This window comes from Emydura macquarii, unplaced genomic scaffold (assembly GCF_026122565.2).
Source record: "Emydura macquarii macquarii isolate MOO-44397 ecotype Brisbane River unplaced genomic scaffold, CSIRO-AGI_Emac_v2 contig_1451, whole genome shotgun sequence".
Classification (NCBI taxonomy): Eukaryota; Metazoa; Chordata; order Testudines; family Chelidae; genus Emydura; species Emydura macquarii.
The window spans coordinates 14,451,375-14,470,984 of record NW_027131588.1 but is presented as its reverse complement, the minus strand read 5'-3'; the positions used below and the strand labels follow the sequence as shown (position 1 = coordinate 14,470,984).

The 19,610-nt window shown below is 40.2% G+C and overlaps 1 protein-coding gene across 4 annotated transcripts in view; it reads right to left on the bottom strand.

Moving 5' to 3' along the window:
- Positions 1 to 202: 202 nt before the first annotated feature.
- Positions 203 to 19,610, bottom strand: part of LPAR1 (lysophosphatidic acid receptor 1) — a 93,064-nt gene continuing 73,656 nt past the window's right edge. For 3 of the 4 annotated variants that reach the window (XM_067553203.1, XM_067553204.1, XM_067553206.1), the window contains exon 4: positions 203 to 2,522. In XM_067553203.1, coding sequence (XP_067409304.1) covers positions 2,221 to 2,522 — 302 coding nt within the window. In that variant the 3' untranslated portion in view covers positions 203 to 2,220. Of the gene's footprint in view, positions 2,523 to 8,717; positions 8,983 to 19,610 lie in introns of those variants that run through there. The other variant, XM_067553207.1, reaches the window with a different exon arrangement.

Sequence of the window (19,610 nt, the reverse complement as noted above, 5' to 3'; positions counted from 1 at the left end):
CACTGCAGGAGACACTGGAAGCAGGGAAGATTCTTTAAGTGCTGAGTCCTCTCCCATTCCTCTCTCCTCGCTACAGCAACTAGCAGAAGTGAAAGCAGAGGTCAGGAAAACAGAGATGACATCCTCCCCAAACCTATTCCCGTCTTTGAGAAGCATACATCACCCTTGTTCTCTGAGCACTGACAGGTATGCACACCAAACATTGTACACTCATTGAGAAAACTTTATTAGTGGCTTAGCGTGGAGGTTTAATTAATTTATTTTTTTTTAAGTTCAAACAGCCCATCTTCTAGTTCTTATTGTAGTTACATGCGTGCAAAACCATGAGTTAACTTGTTCTAAACTTCAGTAAAGAATGAATATAGTTATATGTGTGTAAGTAAGGGTAAATACTAGTCTCTTGTTTAACTGACGCGTGATCCCTAGACACCTTCTCTAAGCCCACCTGCCCGCTGTCATTTCCCCCACTTTCACGTAGCCCTTGCACACTTATTGAACATTACAGGTGAAAATCCTGGCTCCACTAAAGTCAATGGCAAAACTCCCATTGACTTCAGAAGGGTCAGGATTTCCCTTGGCAACTTTACACTCTCTGCACCTCCTTGGCACTGAATTCCCTTTTTCAGGCATCCTTCTTAAATCTACGTACTCTATCCACCTCTGCACAACGGCCTCATGACAGTATTCCAACACCTGTCACCTAACATTCCAGAGCATTACACCGAGTGATAAACCTCAAACAAGTTATTATTTAGACATCTAACAACATGGAAAACTGCTGGTCATGAATTTTTGTTGTGGTCCATTACATTGTTATGCATACATGAACGCGCACACACAAACACGTAATTTGGCATACAAAGGTCCCAAGTTCTTTAACACAAAGATCCCTTCTTCACTAAAATTTATTTGATGGCAGACGATGGATTTTCACTATTTAATAATTCATAGGACTTTATATTTGAACAGAAGGGATCTCTTAAAAGTAGCCCCATATGAGATGTCTAGATATTAGGCTGGCTTGTCATAATGGAGGTTTCAGTTGTTTTGACAGATTACTATATATTTGGTCTCCTCAAAAAATAAAACTGTACCTTAACTCCAAGTAACTACTGGTTTTGAGATGAAGGGTAAATAATTTAATAGATACCCTCAAAAATGTCTCTCAGTGCAAAAAACACATTTCTTTTCTTTTTAAAAGGGTTTAAAAAGTACACTATTTTATCCATTAAAAAAAATCCCTTTGCATTCCTCAATGAATGAGAAAACCACTCCAACACCATAAATACATTGTACAGAACACTGCTGTGTTTCAGCTTACCCTCACAGCTGTAGTTCTTTTAGAGCATTGAAGACCTGGCCTACTTGAAGGAGCTGACCATGCATAAACTTGGGACCCCTTGTGTATGTTACATATTTCAATACCACACTTCAAAAAAGAAAGTTAAATACCTTGTGACTAGTGTACGGTTTATTTCATAATCTAAACAAATACTGTAATACAGTCTAAGCTTTTCTACTTTCCTGCGGATTTTACAATAAGCATCTTTTTCTTAATTAAAACAATCCGCATATACACAGAACATGCATACTCTTGAACACCAGTAAAGAAGGTAGGAAGAGTCAGAATTTCCATCATTTTCCTGTTGCCTGTATTAGAAAAATATTTTTGTTTCGTTGTAGTTATGGCAGTGTAGCTAAGAATACCGGATTGTTTTTTCTCCCTGCACAGTTAATGTCCATCACAAGCATGCGGATGGCGATAAATAATAAGTGTTTATTAAATGAAACGCATTCATTTTTAAAAAAGAAGACTAAGTGTCTACACGTAAATGCAGTGAAGCAGGTATAAGCGTAATTAATCAGAGTTGATTCCAACTGGCACAAAGACAAAGCATATTCTGACCAAGTCTAGTTAGGGTAGTCTAAATAAGACTTTCCAAAGGCTACTTATGAATTCCATTGCAAGGAAACTGCTTTCAGAAAGTAGAAGGAAGAACATGGGCTCTAGCCTGGCCAGTTCTGCATACATGGCTGGTGTTGTGCATGGGTGGGTTTTCTGGAAAAGGAGTACTGTCGTAGTCCATTAGTATTTTAGAATGTCTCGTGAGTTTGTTACTTTCCTCGTGCCCAGCCCTCTTTGTATGCGGTTTGTAGCCGGTTATTGTTTGTCCATCAATCAAAATTCTCGGTGGTTCCCTGTGAACTTTCAGTTCCTTTTTAAACCACAGAATGGTCATTACTGTGTACTCCAGCCAAGATGGTGTGATTGAGCGAAGAAGCGGAGCGGTCAGAGCCCTCGGTGGCGCCGTTGGCATTCTCACTGCGCTGACAGCAGAGGATCTGTTTGAAGGTAGCACTCATTTCCTTGTCCCGGTAGGAGTAGATGATGGGGTTCATGGCAGAGTTGAATTCAGCAAGTAGCAGGAAGAATTTTTCATATGCCAGGACATTACAGTGGGGACAGCAAACATCAAGGAGCAACAAGACTAATCCTGGGGTCCAGCAGATGATGAAAGCACCTAGTGAGAGAGAAAAATTAAATATCAATGCACTGATCACATAAAAGGCTATGGAAATGATCTGACCAAAAGCAGCAATGTTTCATTTTAATTTTCTACAATACGTATAATGCCAGAAATGATTTCTTCATTGCTATGAGTGGTTTATCTTTTAAAATATCAAAATGTTTTCTGCCAGCATTTCGAAAGAGAAGAGAAGCCACACACACACTTCCCTAAATAGTCCCTCCTTGGCGAATATATTTTCATTTAAAGTAGATAATGAGGAGCATTTTTCCACTTTAACTAGAGACCTTTGATTAAATCAATGTCTTGCTTCCAGGAGACAATGCTGCAATTTACTTCTCAAATTAACAACAAAGGAAACCCTTCTATTAGCACTGTGAATGAAGCATCCGAAAGAGAGAAGCAATGTAGGGAGTAAATTCTCAAGGAAAAGAATTTGCTTGGGTCCTGCTAATCCATTTCAGGCCTATTATGTGACTGAACGTACTAAACATTCCCTTCATGCAGTGAAAGGTAGTCCTTCCAGGGCTTTATTTCCTTTCTTAGAGCTCTATTCAGCAGACTTTCAGAAGCTCCTGCAGCTTCAGTAGCATGATTGCCAAAGAATCTTGCACTGAATAAAAAACACTTTCTCTTCCCCCCGCACTTGCAGAACAGTGAGTCGGTAAAGCACAGAAAAAAAATTCTGTATTTAAGCGCAGGGATGAAATTATGTCTCTATTATCTTAAGAGGGACAGTGAGTTTAGGTCTGATGAATTCTTATGGTGCACTTAAAGATGTTTCCAATATATACATAGAGGAAACTCTGACATGAAAATATTTAAAAGAATGAAGGGATTTCAATGCTCCTAAGATTTGCTGGATTGACATCCCTGGAAAAAAATAAAGTCATTATGTACAGACAGGTTTAGCGCAGGTAATTATTCTGTTTAGGTCTTATACTGCAACCAACACTATGATATCTGTTAGAGTACCCCTAATGTGACTGGAGGGGTCAGCTCAAGGGGCAAGATAGTTCATTATGCATGGGCCCATTCATCCCACAGCCTCTTTGCTGTGTCTGCCAAGAAGATGTCAGTCATTCCCACCTAGGGCTTTGTGCAATTTGGACACCTTTCCAGTGGGAGACAGACAGGCCAACAAACTGATTTCATGCAGCCCATTGCACAGCCATAGACCTTACTCCAACCGAACGAAGTCCTCAGAACACCTAGGCGAAGGCTTAGGTTTGTACTGCTCCATTGTTACCTACATTTACAGACACGCTTGTGTGCTGGCTGCCTCTGGGTGAATTTTCTTTTTTTTTAAATGGTTGCGTAAATAAACGCCATGCACGGACTGTGCTATCCCCAGCGCAATCCAAAGCAACGCCATCATTGAAAGGAACATTCAGACACCGTTCCTCACCAGGCACCTCCCGTTCAAACTTCACTGAAAGACTGAGGCAAAGAGACTGGTCTTGTGTGCTATACATCTATATACGGACTCTAGCAAACAGAGAAGGCAACAAGCGTTCTAGAGTTCAGGACCCACTACTGAAAATGCCATGCCACCCGGCTCCATTAGTTTAAATTTCAGAACTGTTAAGTCTGAGAATCTACGCTTAGCTCAACTGTGCTGAGGATGTATATGGAGAAAGGCTTTCTATAAGTAATCCAGGCTGCAGCACAAGTGTGCATACTACTCGATGATTCTGTTGTAGTCCATCTGGAGGTGTTATCTAGTGCAGCAGCATTCTCTTTCTTAGTGGCACTAGCCCTAAGCATGCTAGTCTTGTGTTTCATATACTGCATTGGCTTCCTCTTTGCTGTTAAGGGCAATTCAAAACGTGTGGTGGGTCGACGTTTCTCACCATCTCCCGCCACAGCCTCCCTTACATGATGGAGGACGGAATGGAATCATGCAGAACCTTGGGAGATCAGAGAGGAAGTAACTTGACACCACTGGAGAAATGGGTCATCCACCCCTTCCCAGAGACCACAGATGGGTCAATAATGCTTCAATTTCAAGGCTATCAAAAATAGCTTTTAAATGCCTCAGTATGGACAACTGACCATTTCCCTCAGCCAGAAGTAGATCATTGATCAGGGAAACGCCTGTGGACTCCGTAGCACATCCAGGACTAACCCTAGACTGAGAGGTGTCAACTGCATCAGAAGTTTCAAGGCAGTCCAAGAGCTGCTTCATTATCATCCTCCAAATCAACAAACCCCAAAAGAGAGGCATGAGACTGGCTGACAATTTGCCTGGCTACCAGGGGATCTAATAACTTCTTGTTTGAGAGGATGGCATCCTACCAGGAAAGGGGTGATATTCTCCTACCCCCTTGCTGGCTTTCACGAACCATAAAAGGCCTGGAGTCTGACTGTATAGGTCTCTCTCTAGTTTCAGATTCTCCACGGGCAAGGGCACCTGAAACTCACACAGAGAAGACCATGCTTTTGTCTCCTCCTGGTACAAACCTGACTCACAAAGACAACCCCAGCTCTACTGTGATCAATTTTCGCCTTTAAGTGGATGAAAAAATCCTTGATAAGAAGTGAAGGTGATGGAGTATCTGGTTGGACCAAACGCGCACAGAATAGTTCTGTAATCTAGATTTTACAGATATTAAGAGAAACTTTTAGCTTCAACCTGCACAATTTTTTTGTGCCAGTCAGATTTGAACAGGTCAGGTAGCACCAGTGCTCTAGCCTGCTTCACCATGTAATTCCTTTGTCACACTTCCTTGTGAGGATGACATGAGAGGAGGGAGGATCTACCATCTACAGGGTTCTGAAGATGGACTAAAAGTGGAATGGAAAACATGTTATTACCATATGATGAGAATATGTCATCTGTTTTCTCCCCCCAAAAAACCAGAAATATGTATTGAACACTTCTGTGTTATTATTTATATTGATTATTTCCATCAAGTAATAGTATGAGTTCTTTTTGTTCCTAATATAGTTTTAAAACTCCTTATTGTCCTTAACTCTGCTGGGCATAAAGTTATCCTTCTGTTCCTTGGCTTTCCATAATAATTTTCTAAAATTCCTCACTTCTGATTTATATTCATTACTATCAACTTCCCCTTTCTTCCATTTACACACACACACTCTCTCTCTCTCTCTCTCATTTTTTAAACAGCTACCTTCATTTGCCATCTAAACTAGGTTGTTTTTTAAACCAGTATGGGCTTCTTCCTCAGTTGTGTGATTGAGGCTTTCTGGGCATCTAGTAAGATGTTCTTAAAACGATTCCCAATTATCATTTACATTGTTCTGATTAAATTTTCCTCCCAGCTACTCTGACTCATAATTGTTTTCAGCTTCATAAAATTGGTCCTATTAAAGCACCTAATATATATATTACTGGTCTGGACTTTATTCTACTTGCACTTTATAAATGTGATCAAGTCATGGTCACGTGTGCCTATGCTACCATTACATTTTTAGTTCTGTGCTCAGTTCCTCTTTATCTGTTAGGACAAGATCCAATAAAAACTACCCCATGATGGCTGTAATACTTTTTGAGTTAGGAAATTGTCATCTGTAATGTTTAGAAATTCGAAAGATGTTCTGGTATTGGGCAGCATGAAACCTCCAGCATATGTCACTCAAATTGAAGTCCCCCATGATTTCACAGGGTTTTTTTTTTCTGCTTGTGACTTTGAATGTTCATTGCTTATTACCTGTAAATATCTTACAGTGATATTAATTTAAACACCAGGTTAAATTGTCCCTGTGCACAGATCTTGTGTCTCATTTTGCCAAGAATGACCATACAAAAATATCATCTCCAACAAAACAATGAGACTTAAAAGCTCATTGTAAAAACCCAAAAATTGACAAATCTTAGCGCCTCTGACATAGTTCATCTTCAAAACCAGTCCAAAGTATCTGGTGATCAGCTTCATTTCCTAAATTTTAATTAACATTTTACAACTATAATCCACTTCATCTTTACAATGATAAAAGAGAGGAATTCCATCCCATTTCATTAATCAATATCACTCTTACATTGGGACTTATTTTACAAAGCACAAGGACTAGAAAACCCAGTTACATATCAGTCAGTTTAAAGTAGGACCCATTCATTAGCCAGCCTTTGGTTATTCTCAACTTCTGGCATTATCTGCTGCTTACATGTTTGCAGCATATAAACAAGCCAGCTAGAAGCAAGAGACCACTAACTTAAGGAATGTGTAAAAGAGCTGCAGAGGGCTGCACTATTGTCATTCAGCCTGTAGCAGTGGTCACCTAGTCATTAGCAGTCCATGTATTTCTCTTTACAGCATCACTGGTACTAGACATTTTGCTGGGTTTCACAGGGATCAGACAGCAGAAGGATCATCCTCCGGCACCAAATGCAGAAACTGACACCTCCACAACCCCGCCATCCCCTTTGGGTGCCTCCAAAGCAGTGGCTCTCAACCTATTTACCATTATGGGCTGCATATACGGCCCACAATGTGTTATGTGAGCCACATCCAATATTGCCTGTATGGCCCTGAGGATGCCACATGGGCTGCAGCTGTTTGTTGATTTGGAGCAGTGATTCTCAACCTGAAGTCCAAAGAAGTTAGTTGTTATATGTTCATACAGGCCCCTTTGCTTGGCTAGAATTGGAGGCAACCTTCATACAGCTTTCACAGAGCCTAGAAGTCAGCGATGTCCGGGGTGATACGGAAGGAAAGATTATAGGGGAAGATGTGGAGCATTGTCAGAATGACTTGCCCAGGTCTGACACATGAAGTGAGGACTGGATAAGGAAAAACAGAGAAGAAGGTCATAATGGATATTCAAAGGGCATGGGTGAAAGTGCGCTGCATCCACCAAGAGGATTTTAGTTTGGTTTTTTTTTCCCCTGCGAATGAGTGTTTTGCACATATTGTGGAGTATATTTTCCACCAAGAAGTATGTATAGAATACGTAGGATGAAATGCAGTAAGGACAAATGCAAAGTACTCCACTTAGAAAGGAACAATCAGTTGCACACATACAAAATGGGAAATGGCTGCCTAGGAAAGAATACTGCTGAAAGAGATCCGGGGGTCAGAGTGGATCACAAGTTAAATGAGTCAACAGTGTAACACTGTTGCATAAAAAGCAAACATCATTCTAGGATGTATTCAGAATGTTGAAAGGAAGACACAAGAAGCAATTCTTCCACTCTACTCTGCACTGACTAGGCCTCAACTGGAGTATTGCATCCAGTTCTGGGTGCCACATTTCAGGAAAGATGTGGACAAATTAGAGAAAATACAGAGAAGAGGAGAAAAAAAAAAGATTAAAGGTCTAGAAAACATAACCTATGAGGGAAGACTGAACAAATTGGGTTTGTTTAGTCTGGAGAAAAGACTGAGGGGGGACAGGATAACAGTTTTCAAGTACATAAAAGGTGGTTACAAGGAAGAGGGAGAAAAATCATTCTCCTTAACCTTTGAGGATAGGACAAGAAGCAATGGGCTTAAATTGCAGCAAGGGTGGTTTAGGTTGGACATTAGGAAAAAACTTCCTGTCAGGGTAGTTAAGCACTGGAATAAATTGCCTAGGGAGGTTGTGGAATCTCCATCACTGGAGATTTTTAAGAGCAGGTTAGACAAACACCTGTCAGGGATGGTCTAGATAATGCTTGGTCCTGCCATAAGTGCAGGGGACTGGACTAGATGACCTCATGAGGTCTCTTCCAGTCCTACAATTCTATGATTCTGTAACAACCAAGTAGCCATGAAACTTATTTCTCTATCTGTTGTAGCTCTTACATGATGCATCTTGTCTAGAATTCAAATGAAATATCTTTGTGGCAGAGACTGTCTCGCTCCACATTTGGAAAGCACCTAGCACACTCAGGGTGCTATCACAACAAACCAAAATCATCATCATCATAATAAATCTGTCTTCTGCCATCAGTGTTGTTGTATGTTCCAAATCTAGAATGGCTTGGGTAAACATGGCATAAGTGGTTTACAAACAGTGAACAATTAATTATGCACAATAGATTCGTGGTATCGCGCATTTAACTAGGATGCAAAATTTTTTTTTTCCAAAGACATACCTCATCAGAATAAACCCTTTGATAAGGTGGCATACAACACTGTTAGCTACTTAGCCTCAGAGGGAATTTAGTCTCCTACTGTTAATGTCTGACGTATCAACTATAAGAAGATACTGCAGGGGGAAAGCATAGAATATAAAAGGACCATCCTGGAACAAAGTGATGTTTATTTAGATCGCTGCTTGACTGCAAGATCTATACTAGTCACAGACACACTTTACATCAACCAGTCAAAATCTGTCAGTTTGGTCAATCACTGAGGAAAGTCCATTTTTCAGGAACCCTTTTTCTATCCATATAGGTTGTCTTCCACCAAAGGCTTCGCTTACACAGACAACATGAAAGCCAACGTAAGAGCAAGAGGCCCTCTTCTGCTTCCAATGATGTCTGTTTCTTCAGATCTGACAAGTCTGACTGAGAAAAAGAGAAAACGTTTTCAGCTTGTCTGATGGATTTTTTTTTTTTTTTTAAGCAAAAGCAGACATACTGCAGATCCAATACCAAGTGAGGGTAAAGGGACTTCAAGCCGTTACCCCAGAGTGCATGAGTCAGGCTTTACGCAAGGGAAGAGCACTTGGTCTAGTTTTACTCTAGTTCCACAGATCAACTTTTTTTTTTTATTGCTGCTATGCTACAATGTGAAAATAGAGCCCTGTTTTAGCTGGAAACCTATCCAGTATCAACTGCAATGTATTTTTGTACTAGGGTTCACCTTGATGAGGCTAATGGAGGTTCACAGACAGCTTATTCCAGAAGGACTCACCTGGGTCCAGCCCTGTAGTAGACTATTCCAGGCTAGGGAGCTTGTGGCAGGAGCTTTCCAGGCAAGGGAGGGGCAATGCCAACACAGCTGGCCCTGAGTGGGAGAGAACACATGGCACCAAAGGGTGGTGCAGATGCCACGCTCCCTCTTTGCTTCTAGCCAACACACCCAAGCACTCCCAATGGGCTGTTGTGTCTCTCTGCTGCCTCCCTCCCCCCACTGTGGTTTTAAATCACAAAACGGCCTCCACCCTAATCACACTGTCTGATGTTAACCCACACGCCAGAGTCACGTGCTCATTTTCAAGTTACCAGACCGACTGGTAACTCTTAAAAGTTCTCCGATTAGCAGGTCAAGAATTTCCAAATGAGCACTTTTCTCCCCTTTTTGCCTAAAATGGGATAAGATGATATTTATTCCATGAACATTCATTTTCCTCTACTGTACAATGGCAACATAAAATAGAAGGTGTCTGATCCCTGCCAAGTCATGCACCCCAGTGATTCGGCTTTTTCCCATGTTCCAAGTGCGACAATTCCCCTGCTCCTCCCCTCAAGCGGGAGAGGTGTATCAGCACTTCTTACACATATAAAAATGAAGTGTTTTTCACTTGGACAAGAAAACTATGAGGCAAAGCTGGAAGGAATCACGGAGGCCAAGGTAATAAAATCTGAATGAAAGACAGGAGGAAGGAAAGGAAAATTATTCCACAGCTCTGATAAGCTGTGATGTATTTTGAAGCGCTCACTAGCTCCTGTTTAACCATCCCCCTGCATATTCCCCTCTGTCCCAGGCCTGGCTGCAGCATTGCATTTGCCATTCGCAAGCAAGTCCTTTAACTTGTCATGTCTGGTTCCTCACTGGAAAACCGGGGTGAATACTACTCAGATTGTGATGTCTTTCTTGGAGCGTAAACTGTTTGCAGGGATGTCTTTTTATTTTGTGTTTTCATAGCTCCGAGCACAATGGGATCCTGGTCCATGACTAGGACTCCCTACACACTACCGTAAAACAAATAAATAATAATAGTGATACTTATCCAGTCAGGAAAAGTGCTTAATGATTTACGTGTAACTACTGTAAGTCCTATGAATTATTATTAGCTACCCCACATTTGTCCTTCCACAGATATGTCCATCCAACTCTCCTGTGCACCGAATCGTGCTCTCCCAGTATCCATACTCATCCTCACCTTTGTCCCCCTCCACTCAGCCCCTCTCCTCTGCCCCCCTCTCCAGTCAGCCTCTCCTCCTGTTCCCATCACAGGAGTTGGATGGACAGTTCCCTCTCTCAAGTCCTCTCCCCTACTTTGCTGGAGATATTCAGAACTAGGACTAGGAGAAGAGGAGTGCTGCAGCTGGGAGGATGATACTGGGTGTTGCAGTCAGTTATCAGCAGGGGAAGAAGTGTCACAACACCCTCTCCAAGTTGGTGGCAGAAAATGCAAGGTCGGGAGGTCTTCAGGGGTGGGAAGGGTAGCAGTGGAGAAATCTCTGCTCAGTGGTGGGAACTCTGCCTGGGGAGGGTGTGAAAGTGAGTTGGGATATGGCATCCCATAATGCTTCCTTGAGAGGACAGGGAGAAAAAAGTTACTGCATTAAAATTAGCCTCAGACTAGCAGTACCACACGCTTGCAAGAGGTGTTACACTTTACAGGGTTAGAGCTGTTACTCAGTGCACAGTGTAGCAGGAAATGTTGTCTTTGGAAAAATCCTGAATTGAGCAAAACAAAGGCAGAAATGAGATTCTGGGACCAAATCCTATGGGAGTCAAAGCATGGTCAAACAGAGCACCAGGGATAGCATCCAACACTGCATGACAATTTCTAGGTTTTTGGGCATAACAAATACTAATTAGCTAAGTATGATTAATTTCTCCATAGGGAAAACTGCTAGCTCCAATAACTTGGAATGTAGTTAATTAGCCGCTAGACAGCCATACATTTTTCATGCCTTGGATATCAGTAAGCTGAATCAATAAGCTTCCTTATGTTGCAATTATCTGGTGTGTAGCATGAAGAGCTAAACACACAATCAATTATGTTAGTATTTATTTATCATCTTTTCCATTAATACAAAAATTAGAAGATTCATTCTAAATTGAATACTATTAACTGTGAAAAGTAACAGTGGATACAGTTAATGGTTCTGTAAATATACAGAATAGGAGTTGTTTTTCTTCTCTTTCTAACCAGATATAATGCTCCCTGATTTTGCCCAAAAATGGCTAACGTATCACCCAAAGCCCTCAGCTCAAGAACAAACAGTTATTACTAACTGTTTAAAGCTTTGGGTGGAAATTTTCAGTCAGGTTTTTTCATTTAGTTTTTATTTCAATTTCTAAAATGCACCCGTCTGAAACTCAAGGTCCCTGAAGACATATTTTAAAAAGACCAAAGTTCAAACCGACCCAATTTCAGCTCTCCACACCTCATCAGAACAAGATGAACCCCTCCACCGACTCCTTCAGAAAATGCCTAGGGAAAAAGATATTCCCTTACAAAATACCCAGAAAGTCAACAAACTCAGGCTCCTGCGGAACAAAGAGAAGCAAGTTCCATATTTGCAATCCCTCCCCTGAGGATAAGCTCGCAAATAAACATACGTAGGGACAGTGGGTTTGTTGAACACAGGGCAAAGGAATTCTACCTAGTAATAAATGCCATCACAACGTGCTAAGAGTTTCTGCCACTGTCAGGAAGTTCACATGAGGAAGCTGACCCTCTGGTATGCATTGCTGAACAAATATGGAATAAGAAATGTGTTCCTGTGTGAGCTTGACACTACTGCACACCAACACAGCAGTGTTTTGTTGAAGACATGATTGTGTTTTGACCTATATACATTGTACTGTACATTTTGTTGCAGTTCTGACCAGTTTTTTTAATTAAATATGTCTATCACATGCCAGAGGCAAAGTGATCTGTAACAATTACAATGGAATCAGAAAAACATGCAGTATTCATCCCACCATCAAACAGTACGTTGTTAAGAGAATTCAGAGCAGGAGAACCAAAGGAAAGAAAGGAAGTGAGACAACGCACATGGAATGAGGGAAAGACGGCATTCAGAACACATCACCATTCCAGAGTCACTTGTAAAATCCTGGCTCCATTCAAATCAATAGAAAAACAGCCATTGCCTTTAATGAGGTCACGATTTCACTTCAAATATCACATTTGCTTTGTTTTTCGGTCCAGTGTGACTCCGTATTTGCAAAGAGAATTTTCAATAAATGGGGTCCACCAAGACTGCATCCCCCTCCGTCCTGAACCTCCATCTCTTTTTGATTCTTTCCTCGGACTTTTGTGTGGTTGAGTTTGATCAATTTTTACACCATGTGACATCTGGATCACCTATTATACCAGACATTATACCAGCTTGGTCCTGTATTTCTTTCCCCTCCCTTAGGAAATACAGCATGTCTGCTTTGTTATCTGTTGCCATCCGACTCTGATCACTTAGACACAGAATTTGTTCAGATTTTTGCAATGTCCCTCTCTTCTGTCAACAAATTACCCTTTCTCCTAGAACTGTGGCTGTTCCCCTCATGAACCACTTATCCATTTCAACATTCGAATGTCTTAATACCTTGTGAAAACCACCTTCATGCTCTGGCTTTGCTCTGGTTGCGCTGGGAACCAGTGCAAACAAAATCAGATGCCAGTATTTACTGGCCTTATGTCATTCCTGGACTTGATATTTAATATCTTGCCTGTGCCTTCCTTATCCTTTTGTCCTTTTTTAAAAATCACTCCATCTAGCCACATTATTGAAGTTTCTAGTGTGTTGTACAGTCGATATTTCTAGGGGCATGCAGGATTCTTTGGCATATGTTAATCTTTGAACTTTTTTCCTGCTATCAACCTACATCAATGTCATCACATGTTCCAAATTCATAATATTTGTACGTAAGTGATTTTCACTTCCCTCACTATATTTAGGTGGAGTCCATAATTTTAAAATCTCCTTACTGTATTTGTTGTTAGTTCTTTTTGCTTTTGGTTATGCTTCCTACAGTTCTACACTTTAGAAAGTGAGTTTTTCTGAAATTTTAATCTCTTTCCTTAACTTCCTCCATCCTCCTAGTATCTCCTCTCTGCTGGGTCCCCAGTCACTCTCCAAATACCTATTTAACTGCTCAATAGAAGTGTGAAGCTGTCCTGCAGTGGCTCAAAACAAAAGCATGGATAGCACTGCCAGAGAAGACCGTTAGGAAACATGGCAAAACCCCCAGATTGGTTGAGTTCTATCCTTAGATTGCACCAACCAATTCTGAAGTGTAAACTCCTCAGGCACTATAACAGCCTTAATATGAAGTCACAGACAGTCCCCTTGTATATTCCCATCTATCTTGCCAACCAGGGAAGCATACCTTTGTGACAGATGGTCCCTTACATCAAAGATTACAGCAATATCCAGGTTACTCCCAGTCACTCACCCCAGGTCAATTACACCTTTGATATCACACCAAAGACAATGCTTGTTGCCAACCCTATAATAAACTATCTAAAATTTATTACTGGGGAAAGGAAAGAAGATAGTTATTTACAAGGTTAAAGCAGGTAACCAGATACATACATGAGTTATAATCTTAAATTTCAAAAGCTAACAGAAGCTTCTTTAATAAGCAAGTTCTAGATTTCTTTTAGGGATAACCCAGGCTAAGTAGCTGGGGATTCTTTGCTTATGGTTAAAAAACTCTGGACCCGCTAGAGTCCAAACAGCACAGAGATACAGTCCCCCCCTCATCCCCTCCCCGCAACTGTACTCTGAGCTGCAATCTCAGTTGATGGGAGGAATTCACTTGCATGATTCATGTTCAGGGGGGGCAGAGGGAATAACTGAACAACGAAGTCTTCTATCCCTTTTAATGTCCCACTATAGTCTGTCTGGTGTTGATAGCCTTTTCCTGTTGGGAAGGATGTAACACTTCCTGTTGGTGATCAGCATTTCATACTAGCTAATATCTCTCTCCTGTCTGGTGATTTAAATTTACAGAGGCGTACGATACAAATGGTTAAATACTACCTTACAATATGGAATACAGATGTTATAAATGAGATTAATACATGCAGCAACTCACAAGTATTCAACAAAGACTAAATAAGTTCTAATCATCCTAATACCTATTTTAAGAATACTAACACGGGTGAACAAGACTGACAAATACATAGCTGAAACCAATGTTCAGTTGAGACATGGAGACCTTGGGACAAGGTGTCACCTAGTCTGCCAGATTCACAAGAATTACCCCTCTAGTCAGCAACTTTGGCTGCTTTGTCCATCACTATCTACCCAGCACTAAATGTGTCACTCATAAAAACAAAAACCTCTTCATTGTACATTCTTCAACTTACTTAATTTCCCCATCTTTATCGCAGGTCAAAGAACATGAAGTTTATTGACACTAATGTCACTGGCTTTAACATGGAGCAAAACCACTTTTTCCACTGGCTCTGGTTAGAAGTTTGCTCATGCAGGGATAGCGTCTCCTACACCAGCATCCAGAAAGCATCAAATTCGAGGGACAATTGCTAAATTGCGACATTCCCTGTGGAAAGGAACCCTATCCTAAAATAGTGAGGAAAAAACCTATTGAAATCTGTTGTATTCCTCTATGTTTAGTGCACTGTAATAGAAGACAATTCATCTGTAACGCTCTTCAAAATGTTATAGAGAAAAGACTGCATTTGCTAGTGATCATTAGTGAGCATGAGTCACAACTGCAGAGTATGCTAATTGATATTCTAGGGCACATCTGGACAAGAGACACCATGCAGAGTTCATCACCTAAATTCATCACCATAATTCTTTTCTCCTCCTCACAGGAGCAGCAACATTTTCATTCCCTCTTCAGATTTTCAGTGCTAATCTCTTTTTGGGCAACTGCATTGCACAGTTTGCTATGCCAACTTAGTAACCATGTTGTTCTTTCCCCTCTTCTACACCCACAGCCCAGCTCCAGTTTTTCACTACTTTATAGACTGCATATGGTCACGCTCTTGGCATGGTTGCTTCAGTTTTTAAGCCTAAAATGAAAGTAAGAAACGGCAGTATTTTCCCCAAGAAGATTAGCAAGTGACAATTTATATTGACAGAAAACCAATACTAGTTTGTTAGCAGCACATGAGGTCTAGGAAAAACACAACATTTACGTAGTGAGTCCGCTGTAGTCTCAGATTAATACAAGCAAGTTGCTCTTGAAGGCTTGGTTTGATGGTAATCTTTCCATGGGGTTCAGTGAGAGTTGGATGAGACCCTAAAGCAGCCTTATTGTTTAAATAGTAGCTATGTGCACATGTGTTGTCTGCGCCTCTCTTACATCTAATGCTTGCAAATCACCAAACACCCCTTCATTTTTTCTGCAGGGTTAAGAGCTCTTGAAACATCTCATAGAAACAGCCAAAAGCCAGGAAAATGTTAAGAAAAAAAAAGAAAATGGGTGGCAGTTTGGTGGTCCCAGTTGTAAGGGATAAATGACCACCTCCACCATCAGTCTTCTGACTGACTGACGCACCCCTACAACAGAAGCCAAAGATTGAATGGACATGGAAGTGAACCATATGGGTTTCAAACTATACTTTTAATAAGGAGCACACACAGCCCTGTGTTTCACATATCTAAATTATTTATAAAAAGGCATTTTTCAGGAGTGGTGTATGAAATTTACCTTCCTTGAAGAAATGTAAAATATTGGGCTTAAGCAATTTAGCAACATCCATTTCAAATCTCTGAAATTAAAGATCTGGAGGAAAAATTTAATTCACCATTAATCCAATAACTGAAGTTAGTGAGATTCATGAATAACAGAGTTCTTTTTTTCCTAAAGGAAGAAAGTAAACTGTTTATCATTAAAAAAAAAAAAAAAAAAAAAAAGGCATTTTAAACAAAACAGGAAATCATTAAGTGACAATTTTCAGGATTTTGGCTGGTTTCTAAACCAGAAAGATATGAGAAGCTAATGTATGAATGAGATCCAGCTGTTGCCAAGGAAATTTAAATTATTTTTCCCCTCCATAAGATAAAATGACAGTCCCTGGCCTCACCCTTGCCAAAACCTGACACAAATAAGAAGTTTTGGTGTCTATCATCATTTTGCAACAGTTAAATAATGGCCTTAATGCTCCTTCATAAGCACAAAGCGTGGCACGACCTCTCCTGTAACAGCAACTTGGCTGGAATGAGTGCATAAAATATTGTCGACGACAGTCTTGTACAGTCAGAACCTTTGTGGTACTCGTGCCACTGGCACAGACCTATGTAATACTGTGTTACCCGTCGGACAAGGGTCAAGGAAAAGCAGATGATGATTAAAGGAATTCAGATCTTGGGAGAGCTGGAAGCAGGAGAAAATATTTTCAGTCCACATGTCCCCTCCCACCTTAGGTTTTTTAGTTTGAATTTGACAATTTGTTGGCAGCTGGACTAAACAAACTGATTTCTCTTGGCTATCACTTGGTATTCTTTTCTTTTAGGTTTTTTTTTTTTTTTTTTTTAAAGAAACCTGTCCTCCGCAAAAGTGAAGTAATTAAAATTAGTTGGTCTGAAGCAAATGCTCAGTAGACTGCTATGGCCAAGATTTTCTAAAATGACTAATGAGTTTGAGGTGCCAGCTAAGGATCTGCTTTTCTGAAAGGGCTGAGCACCCACTCGATGAGAATCTGGCCCCTAATCGTGCACTCAAAAATGTAGGCACACAAAATCACTAGTTAAGTTTGAAGATCTGGCCATGTATATCTATATCTAAGAAGAAGCACATAGCCAAGTAGGACTTTTCAGTGTAAGGCATTAAGTGCACCTGAACTTGTATTGGGAATTTTAAAAGTAATTTCACTGGTGTGAATTTCTTTGGTGCTGGTGCCCCTTTAACTTAAAAAAAAAATCAAACCCATTCTGAACCTTGCTACTGCAGAACCAACATGTTTATGCAAACACTAGGCTCGCCACAAGAGGTCATGTGAGGCACAGAGTGGACAGCTGGCATGCAGAATGAAGCTGCTTACAAACCAGACTTTATTAGCATCTGAGTTTGCAATGTATATTTAACACACTGAAGATTCAGTATTTCCTTACTACCGTACATATTGCAGTTTTTAATCACAGAGAAATTATTTCATGCTGAAGTTGAAAGAACTTTCTTTTTAAAATCTCTCTACCTCTCACTCCCGGCAAGTATTCTGGTACTTCTCCAAGTTCAACCACAACACTTTGTTTAAAGAATATGGGTTGTTTAATATGTTTTCAATGCGATTTCTTTTGTTGTTAAGGTCCTTACGCATTACTTGTATTATGATTGGATCAGCTCCAACTGCAACATAAGTTTCTGACAAAATTATTTGTTTATGCAGTTTAATGTTTGGAGCTGATGTGATCCCACTGTAAATAGGATGAAACTAGCAGTGATAGCAGAAATAGTTATTAGAAACTCTTGGTTTCCTTAACAGAGCTAAATTTGCTTCTAACATGCTTAACACACTACTGGAAGGCACTCAGACATTACCGCAATGAAGGTAACATAAAACCTGACCCCAACAGAATAAGTATCTAAGAAATACAAATGCAATTTCAATGATCAGATTAGATTCAAATTCTAACTCAACAATCAGCAATGCAGATGTGTTTTGTCCCATCTAGTTATAGTTGATTGGTATCCAGTTATGGCTAGTTAGTTAAGGTACGGTAGTCATCTTTAAAGTAAATTAATGGATCAAGTCCCAACTACATTAAAGACTGAATTTTGATCTATAAAACACTGATAGCTGCACTTCTCTGGGGGCAATATAGACCAAAACACTCAGAATGAAATACATAAGAACTGGGGACAAAGCACTCTCAGCCAAAGGGGTCTGGTTATGGAACAAACTTCCAAGGGAGAAAAGAAAATCCTGAGTCTGACTGTCTTTAGGAAACACCGCAATACCTTCCTGTTTGAAAAGGCCTTTCCCACCATAAGAATGAGACTCAGCAGTGAAACTCACCCCTCTTCTTCTACCTCTAAGCACCTATCAACCAAAAAACCAAGTTACCCTGAAACCAATCAACCTTAAAAAAAGTAAATTAATGAAAATTAAAAAAACCTCCCTCCCCACAAAACCTACCCCTGGAAGCAGAGTTTTTACCCTAAACAGGGAGATGTGCCAGAGACTGCATGAAGTCTACCAGGAACTTTATTGTTGCTATCAACTTTATGTTGAAGACTGTCAGATACCATTGTAATTGGCAGCAGCATAAAACTAAGATAAAAGACAGACAGCTGTAACTCCATTCAATCACAGAAGAAAGTCAATAGAAAGGGCACCCAAACTTTGCTCAAAAGAGCATTATACTAACAACTTGTCAGAGGTCCAAAATCTAAGTACAAATATGCATGAAATGGAGCAAATTGCAGCAAGTTTAGTTCTACATACATTGGTTCTAGGTGGACTCAATCAGGCTGAACCATAATATCCTGGAAACTATAGTCTCCAACCTGGACTTCTGCATTAAAGACGAAGACATGACAAAGCTTTGGTGACTGTATTTGGCTTATGCCTAACATTTTGACTACTTCTGCTTCATAGTTTCCATGGCTCCTTTGAGTTTTCCTGGGATCCAGTTAATTGGCAATGTCTGGACCAGCTCCATTTGCTACCATGCAACTACCACATTTGGAGGTGGGGAGAATGAAAAAACTAATTCCTTCAACTGACTCCAACTAAGTCAAATCCTAGATTCATTCAAATACTATCCAAAAGTAATTGCTGTCATAATGGAGTGAAGAGCCCTAAGAAACAAAATGCATTGCAAATGCAGTATTTTGTCATTATACAGAAGACACAATTTAGAAAAAAAAATCACTGCCGTATCTCTTCTACTGTGATACCTGAAGTATTCCCCATATTTAAAATGTGAAATGCAATGAGCTTGGAAAATATTTGATAGTAAAATATGATACTGATAAATATCAAAGCTTTAGTGGCGCTCATTCTATAGCTTCTTTTGATCATGGCAACACAAAACCTGTAGGAAGTTAAGTCTGGGGAAAAAAGTCTGGGACAGAAAAAAATCAAAACTCACCAATCCAAATAAGATGCCTAGCGAGTTAGATTTCAGGACAATACATAACATTTAGCCTTAACTTCAACTGATACCTTCAAGAGTCACACAGCTAAGCCAGGCATCATTTTGCAAATACTTGTATTAATGGTTGCTCCTGCCTCTTACCGTTACATACTAATTGCACACTATTGCATACACTGGAAAGTCAGTTACTGAGACAGATCTGTTATGTTTTACAG